Source organism: Chrysochloris asiatica, unplaced genomic scaffold (genome assembly GCF_000296735.1).
Source record: "Chrysochloris asiatica unplaced genomic scaffold, ChrAsi1.0 scaffold00005, whole genome shotgun sequence".
Lineage (NCBI taxonomy): Eukaryota > Metazoa > Chordata > Mammalia > Afrosoricida > Chrysochloridae > Chrysochloris > Chrysochloris asiatica.
Genome location: NW_006408523.1, coordinates 10,477,659 through 10,486,921, shown reverse-complemented (window position 1 = coordinate 10,486,921; position 9,263 = coordinate 10,477,659). Strand labels below are relative to the sequence as shown.

At 42.0% G+C, this 9,263-nt stretch overlaps 1 protein-coding gene across 1 annotated transcript in view; it reads left to right on the top strand.

The window, feature by feature from the left end:
* Positions 1-9,263, top strand: part of IFT88 (intraflagellar transport 88 homolog (Chlamydomonas)) — a 107,370-nt gene that overhangs the window by 27,066 nt on the left and 71,041 nt on the right. Inside the window, exon 13 of the mRNA XM_006831966.1 lies at positions 4,270-4,356. Within this exon, the coding sequence (XP_006832029.1) occupies positions 4,270-4,356 (87 nt within the window). The remainder of the gene's footprint in view (positions 1-4,269; positions 4,357-9,263) is intronic.

Below are 9,263 nucleotides of genomic sequence, written 5' to 3'. Positions count from 1 at the left end.
AACAAGGGAGTGGTTAATCTTACAGTCCAGAAACAGAGGACCCTAGGACCATCAAGGGAGAAGCACACAAGCAGAATGCAGGACCTTATCCAGAGTAGTAGGGAAGCCAGAGACGAAGGCAGCGATGGGGGCATGGAGAGGGGGAGCCTCCGGCTGAGGACTCTAGATTTATAGGAAGAGAGGGACTAAAAGCTGGTGGTCAGGAGGAAGACTTGCAGAATCTGACATTTGGAGATGTAAATTATTATATATGTCTGAGGTTTGTTTTGGTTTTTTAATAGCTAAAGTGGATAGAGAGAAATACTGTTAACTGATGATACATGGAGGGGATTATAATCATTGTAATGAAACAAGGTGTATGATTTGGTGAATGTAAAACTGATGATCTTCCCTGTAAACTTTCACTCAATCCACAATACAAACCTTGAAAATAAATTAATTAATTAAATAAATAAAGACTTAAACTTGTGTTTCCTCTTTGTGTTGTTGTTGTTAAGTGCCGTCAAGTTAGTTCTGACTCACAGCAATCCAGTAGGGGTTTTCCGAGGAACAGCTGGTGAGTTTGAACAGCTGACCTTACAGTCCTGCACTTATCCTACAGTGCCACACCAGGACTCATCTATAAGTACAGCTAAAACTTTGGACATTATGTTTAAACCAAACATAAAAAGAAGGGTAGAAAGAAGAAGGTAGACTGGCTAAGGAATGTGGAATCCAAATCCATATGGTGAACTCTCTCATATACCCCAGATTTGGAGCTGAGGAAGATGACAACCAGGAAATGCTATTGGGTGCAGACAAAATTAAAAATAAAATTCCAAGAAAAGCCTCCTTTCCTTAACCAAAAGGCCAGGAAGCAAGTAAGCTTAACCATGCAAAACACTTTTAGACAATAACTGCTCTACTCCAGTAACACAAGCAGCTAAGTGCTTAAATACTAGCTGAAAGGTTGGTGGTTCAAACCCACCCAGAAGTGCCTCAGAAGACAGACTTGGTGATTTGCTTCTGAAAGGTCGCAATCTTGAAAACCCTGTAGTGCTCAGTTCTTCTCTGAGCCAACTCAGTGGCAACTAAAATAGTAGAACGTGTCAGCTGAGGCAAGTGGGGAGCCTGGACTTGCAGCCTCAACGTCACCTGCTGGAGTGGTATCATAGAAGACTACCTAGGGAGTCAGAACTTGATCTCCAATGACTGTTTATGTATGTAAATATAGTAAATGACTGTTGATATATGTAAATAGAGTAGGCTTTCACTTTCTTCTTGAGGTTACTAAAACATGTTTGATCATTTCGATTTTAAAAAATTGTTTTAAATATATGTTGGAGATAATATTGAAGTTGCCAAGGATTTCATTTTATTTGGATTGCTACTCAGTGCCCATAGAAACAGCAGTCAAATCTCAAGCATTAAGTCAACTGATGTATTACCTTAGGCAGATCTACTGCAGAAGACCTCTTTATAAAGTGTAATAAAGCCAAGATAGCACTTTGATGACTAAGGTGCACCTGGTATTTTAAATTGCTTCATATGCTTGCAAAAGCTGGGCGATGAACAAGGAGACCAAAGAGGAATTTGCACGTTTAAATTAAGTTGTGGACAGAGAACACTGACTATGCCGTGGAGTGCCAGAAGAACAAATCCATTGTAGAAGAAGTCCAGCCAGAATACTCCTTAGAGGTGAGGTTGGCAGGAATTCTTTTCAAGGACTTTGGACCTGTTATCAGAAGGGACCAGTCCCTGGAGAAGGACATCACGTTTAGTCAGTGAGAAGAGGAAGACCTTCAATGAGATGGATTGACAGAGTGAGCACAACTGTGGCTCCAACACAGCTATGGTTGTAACACGGGTACAGGACCAGCTGTGGTGGTTAACGTTATGTGTCAACTTAGCTAGGCCTTGATTTGCAGCATTCTGTAATCAGCCTATATTTTGTGATCTGATAAAAGAAGAGCTTCCTTGGCAGATGTTCTGGCAAAGTTCTATCTCTGTTGATCCTGCCTCTGACTCCTCATCACCTGACCTCCAGTTCGTGAGATGTGAGTCAGCAGCCTGCTACCTCATATGTTAATTTTGGAATTCACCTGCTCCCGCAGCCCAGTGAACTAGTAGCTTGCTGCCTGACTTGCTGATTTTTGGTTTGTCAGTCCATGCAACCACCCAGGTCAGGAGAAGCATCCAGCCTGACACCTGACCTGCAGATTTGGGACCTGCCAGCCTCCACAGCTACTTGAGTCATTTCCTTGATCTACTCTAGGAATGCAAGATTAGTTCAACATACCAAATTCCTTATAGTGCAGCATATTAGTAAAATAAAGAGAAACACAATCATCTCAGTAAAAGAAGCAAAAATAAATAATTTTGACAAAATGCAGTAACAGTAAAAGAGGGAATATAAATAAATGGAAAGCCATCTCCGGTTTATGGATTCAAAGACATCATATTGTTGAGGTGACAATACTGTCCATATTAATCTATAACTATAACACAACCCTATCAAAATCCTAGTATTTTTTGCAGAAGTTGACAAGTTGGTCTTAAAATTCATCTGAATTTTAATCAATCAAAATGGAAGCAAACCAAAAACCAGTTGCCTTCAAGTTGGTTCTGATTCATGACAACTCCGTGGGTCTCAGACTAGAACTGGGCTCCATAGTACTTTCAATGACTGAGTTTTTAGAAGTAGATCACCAAGTGGTGCTAGGTCAGCTGAGTTTCAGTCATATGCAAAAAGCTAAAATTAGATCTTTCCCTTATGCTGTATGCAAAGATTAACTCAAAACGGATCACAGACCTAAGCGTAAGTTGTTGTTGTTATGTGCCGTGGTGTCGGTTCCGACTCATAGCGACCCTGCATGGGGTTTCTGAAGCTATAAATCTTTATGAGAGCAGAAAGCCTCATCTTTCTCCCATGGAACAGCTGGTAGTTTCGAACTGCTGACCATGAGATTAGCAGCCTGATTCGTAACCACTATGCTACACTAGGAGAAAATAGAGTAAACCTTGGTGAGCGTGAATTAGGCAAAGCCTAACTATGACACCAAAAGCACAAGTATTGAAAGACCATAAATTGAGTTTTATAAAAATTAAGAAGCGTTATGCTTCAAAGAATGTCATCAAGAACGTGGGGGGGAAATGTACAAAATGGTGCAAAATATTTGATAATCACGTACCTAAAAATGGGCAAGTATTAGAATATAAAGAACGCCTACAACTGAACAACAAAAAGACAATTCAATTGAAACGCTGGGCAAAGCACTTGAAAAGACATTTTTCCAGGGAAGATGTACACATGGTCCATAAACACATGAAGAAAATACTCAGCACCGTTCGTCGGTAGGGAAATGGATTCATGAGCCTAATGAGTTGCCTCTTTACACCTGTAGAGCAGATGCGATAGATAACAAGCGTTAGTGACAATGTGAAGAAACTTGTGGGTATGTGAAGTGGCAGTCACTTTAGAAAAAGTCACCTTAAGTTCTTCAAGAGGTTAAATACAGTGTTTACCATAGAAGAAGTGAAAGCAGATCCACATAAAAACTCATACACACATGTTCGTAACAGCATGAGTCATAATAGCCAGTACACCTAATGGTGTTCTGGTGTGGCGCTGTAGAATCAGCACTGGACCCTAATGATGATTGGAAAAGTCAAATTGGATGTATACATACAACAGAATATTGTTGTTGTTGTTCAGTGTAGTCAAGTTTGTTTTGACTCCTAGTGACATTGTGTAGGGTTTCTCAGGAATGGCTGGTGGATCTGAACCACTCATTTTGCAGTTCAAACCAGCCTTGTGGTCCAGTGCATCATCCTGCAGCACCAGACCAGGACTCCAACAGAATATCTTCACCAACATGGTTGAACCTTGAAAACATCATGCCAAGTGAGAGGCCAACTATAAAGGCCCACATAGTTTGTGATTCCATTTCTATGGAAACTTCAGATTAGGCATATCTGTTTGCTGTTGGACTCCTGGTATGGCGCTGTAGGATAAGCACCAGACCACAAGGTCGCTTTGAACCACAAAGTTGGTAGTTCAAACTCACCAATTGCTCCCTGGAAACTCTATGCGGGGTTGCTAAGAATCGGAACAGACTCGACAACACTGAGCAACAACAACTGCCTGATTTCTAGCTTAGCTATCCATCCTTTAGTAGGCTTGTGCAGTATGTTAGCTCTGTTCACGGTTATGTTTAAATTTTAAGAAATACATTCAAACTAGTTTCTTACCATGCGTCTAACAGTAACTTGTCTGTTTGTTTGATACAGGAAAGCAATGGCTGAAAAATACATCATGACCGCTGCAAAACTCATCGCTCCTGTAATTGAAACATCTTTTGCTGTAGGTTACGATTGGTAAGAGATTATTTTAAGTGTAACTAGACATAGTGTTTTCTTTTCATGATTTTTACCTTTATTGGCTTAAAATTAATGTTATTAGGGAAATAAAATAATCGGGAATGTTGACTTGTACTTACAAACCAGATAATACATGTTAAGATTAATGTGGATAATTCTAAAATTCTAATAAGATATTTTTCTTACTGTTCATGTCATTCTGTAAATTACATAGGTAGGGCAAGTGTCTTGCCATTTTATATAAAGTTAAGTAATTACTTTTGTTTTACAAATTAATAACCTGTCATGCTTTCTGTTTCATTTCTTTTGTTTTGTTTTCTCCTTTTCCTGCCTTAAGTCTGTAACTAGTACTAACTCTATCTTGAGTGGGAGCTTTCACACCTAAAAAGTCTGTTGGCTCTAGATGTTATATTTCCTATTTAGCAGTGAAGAGATGGAAAATCTTAGGTTGTATTTTGAATGAGTGATTGAATTTGGTTCATGCTTCCACCCAATAATCCCATTTAATTCGTGGCCATTTAATCGCCTTTTGGATTTTTCTAGTGTTCATTTATTTGAATTTCTGAGTGTTGCAAAATTCTTCCTTGTATTGAATCCATAATTGTTCAAGAATCTGTTTTCTTTGATCTTTTGTGTAATCATGGCATAATACATAATTTTTAACCCAAAATATGTGTACATGGTTAGAAAATCAAAGTACTTTTCTGATTGCCTTTCATGTTTCTTGTAGGTAGAAGTAATATATTCCTTCTTTTATCTCCGTATTATCTTTAAGATCCTTATCTGTGTCTGTTCCGTAGAGAGAGTCTTCATTTTGAATCTCGTTGCCTTCCTGTTTTAATTTGGTCTGGTGGCTTCATATTTGTTTTTACTGGAATTGCTGGTTATCTTTCTTGGCTTGCATTGTTTTCTCCCCATGCTGGCATGGGTCTTTCTGGGAGTTCTCCCTCCAATAATTTCTCTCTGTTCCATTTTCTGAAGTCCTGGTGTGGTGCTGTAGGATAAGCACTGGATTGCTAACAAGGTCAGTGGTTCAAACCCATCAGTCACTCCTCAGAACCAACTCACCAGCAACAACACCCAGTTTCTGTGAGCTAGGTTACTGTAGTGGATTGATATTAAAGTCATCTCGGGGCTTACCTTTACTTCTTGCCAGGTTTGGATCCTTTTCTTGTGTAACTCTTTAGTCTTTATTTTTTTTCTTGATTTCATCCTGAACGAACTCCCTAAAGTCTGTCTGTAAATGTCTTGTAAATGTCTGTGTTCTCCCCTCATTCTTGAGTGATCATTTGATCAAGTATAAAATTCTAAGTTTTAAAGTAATTTTCTTAAAGAACCTTGTTTCTCCATTGTTAACTATCATTGTTGATGACTAGATGTCTAATACTAGTTCCATCCTGTTATTTGTACTTGTACTTTGCCATTTTTTCCCTTTACAAGTAGTTCCCAACTCACTTCAGGGTTCCCTACCAACGATCCCACTGTAATTTGGTTCTAATATAAGTTGAAAACCTGTGTTTAAAGTTTTTTTTTTTTCATTTTTACTGCCTTTTATTATCAATATCTTTTGATCTTTATTTGTCTTCGGGAGTTGGCATGAGAATGATGACATCCTCAAATTACACACTGCAGCATTGTATGTACCTTGGTGGGCATTACAGACTCACTAGAATTAGTGTTGTTAAGTGCCATTGAGTTAGTTCCAATTCATAGTGACCCTGTATAGATAGGGTTCCAAGGAGCAACTGGTGGGTTTGAACTGCTAACCTTATGGTTTACAGTCTAGTGCTGACCCTATAGCACCACACAAGAAGTCTATGACTAGTAGTGTTACTAAGTGCCATCAAGTCAGTTCTGACTCATAGTGACCCATAGTTTCCAAGGAGCAAGTGAGCTTGAACCTACCTTGCTGTTCAAACCGACCTTGCAGTCCAGTGCATTACCCCACAGCGCCACCCCAGATTAGATCATTCACTGTACCATGTGACCCTGCACACTAGAATGAGCTACTGCTCAGTATTGCACAGTCCTCAAGCTGTTACCACCACTGGATCAGTCCAGCTCATTGAGGGCTGTGCCTCTTTTTCACTGACTCTCCACTTTACCAAGCATGGTGTCCTTTTCCAGGAACTCGTCCCTCCTGATAGCATGTCCAGAGGACAAGAGAGAAGCATCACTGTCCTCACTTCTAAAGGAAGTCCTATCTGCATTTCTTCTAAGACAGACTTGTTTGTTCTTCTGGCAGGTCCTGGTACAGCGAAAACCAAAAACGAACAATGCCACCTGAACTGTTCTCTCACGGCGCTCACGCCTCCCCTGGGTTCCATCCTTCATTGCTCTGGTCACACAGAGCTGAGACACAGCATCCACAGTGATGGGGTTTATTAGGGAAGTTAACTAGTTAGAATGCAGGCTCAGAGCTGCTCAGGGCGGTACAGTGCTTTCAGTCAGAACAGCCTCTCCTCAGCCGTGCTCACATGAAGGCCTCTCTCTGCCTGGGTCCTGTTAACCGAGCTCTTTCAGGGCTGCTGATCAATGGCCGTAGGACACACTCTTCCACCTTAAGCCTCCGCCTGCCTGAAGGCACTTCATGCCAGCTCCCTGACTCAACAAACTTAGCTCCAACTGAGTGTCTGGAGGGACCCCACATAGCTCCTCCAACTGACTGTCTGGAGGGACCCCACTTAGCTCCCCCAACTGAGTGTCCGGAGGGACCCCACTTAGCTCCCCCAACTGAGTGTCTGGAGGGACCCCACTTAGCTCCCCCAACTGAGTGTCTGGAGGGACCCCACTTAGCTCCCCCAACTGAGTGTCTGGAGGGGCCCCACTTAGCTCCCCCATCTCAGTGTCTGGAGGGACCTCACTTAGCTCCCCCAACTGAGTGTCTGGAGGGACCCCACTTAGTTCCCCTATCTGAGTTGTCTGGAGGGACCCCACTTAGCAAGCAAGTCTCCTGCCCACAGTCCCTCAGCGTTACTTGCTCCATGGACTGGGAAGCTCACTGCTGCGTCATGTGCCGCTGTTCCTCTGCCACTCCTTGGTGTCAGTTTTCTGTCGCTGGGTCGAGGAGATTCAGTGCACAGGCATCTGTGGGTCCAAAGGACACACTCCAATCCTGGTTCTGCTTCTTAAGAGTATAGAGAGAGCCGCCCTCCTGCTTCTGAAACGTTCATTTTATACGCATGCTAGAGTTTAAAGTTTTCACAACTACAATTACAGTGAGCTCTGTGAACACCCACAGCTAAACCCCGTTACCCTCTCAGTATCTGCCACCACTTGGCTGTCAGTTTGTTGGACCTGCATGGTAGCCTGCATGTTGCTGTGATGCTGGAAGCAGTATTTTAAATACCAGGAGGGTCACTCATGGTGGACAGGCTTCAGCTGAGCTTCCAGGTAAAGATAGACTAGAAAGGAGACATGGGTTAGCCAATGAAAACCTTATAAATAGTAGTAGATCACTGCCAGATAGCACCAGAATATTGAAGGACTAGTCTGAAGAGGGGAAATAATACTGAGATACTTGACTGTCTTATGAATATTGGTTTCTCTTGTCTACTATTGTAAAATAGACGCTTGAGTAGGATAGAAGGGAATGTCAGGAAACATGATTACAGAAAGCTTGTAAGCCTGTATTCAGCCTATAACTGATTGAAATACCTAAAAGGGGTTCTAGAACTTGCCCATTGAAATAAGCTTCTTGAGGCGCCTTTATAGTGTATAGGACCTTAGGTGAACTCCTGAGCCCAATCCTGAACCTTCTGAGGTGGGACTTTCCCACTAGAAATGACAAGCCGACCAACCTGGAACAGCTAGAGTGACAGAAGATGTATCTTCAAACAAAGATCAGTAGGAAAAACCCAGAATAAAAATGGCAGTATGATTGGCTACTATAAGAATAAGCAAGTTATTCACTGAGAAGCCATAAAGGCAAACAATCAAGTTCCTTCAGGACAAACCCCCCTCTAAGACTGAAACTTAAAGGGAACACAGAAGCAGGCATGTAAGCTTGCTGGCAACCACATTGGTCTACTGGTGAGTAAAGAGGGGAAAGGCAGCAATGAAGAAAAGGGCTGAGTTTAACCACGTTCCATAGACTCCCGTTGACCTGGAGATAAGAGAAAGAAGAGGAAGGGCTGGATGGTCCAAAATGTGGTGAGACCTTGGGACACCTGAGCCCATGGACAAGGACTTCGCCACAGAGGGCTAGAGCTGAGAGTGAAGCATCCAGCTGATACGAAGTGAGGGGAGATGCACAAGAGCACCCAAACTTGCAGATAGTACCCATTGGACCTAACCTCAATGGCTCAATAATCAGAACTCGACTAGAGGAAGATAAAAATTTTTGATAACAGAAAAGAGGGTAAATTGCTACAATTTCATGAGCTTGACCTCTACTCATGGAGGTAGTAGTTCCTAATACCAACAGAGAGGGACGGAGTCTTTGCATCCAGGATCAATGCTATCCCCTCTGTACACAGGGTAGATAGGGACGGGCAGCTTAGACACTGGCTACCTAAAAGGGGGGTGGGGGGGTGGTAAAGGCACTAAGTGACTGGCTTATGAGGCTTCAAGAGGGAGTTTAGTTTAAGAGTGTGGGGGGGAAGATAGAGTCCCCACTGAATAGTTTTTATCTTGTCTAGATGGATCTGGTAAAAAGAGATGGGGATAAGATTCTTATGATTCAGTATGAGTATGTGTTATCATGACTAATTGCGACTATCACAATTGTAAAGGTAGAAGTTTTGTAACAAAAATGGGCAATAGTTAACCTTACAGTCCAGAAACAGAGGACCCTAGGGCAATCAGGGGAGAAGAGCACAAGTGGAATGTGAGACCTTATCCAGAGAAGCAGCGACACCAGAGATGGAGGCAGAGATAGGGACATGGAGAGAGGGAGCAGCTGA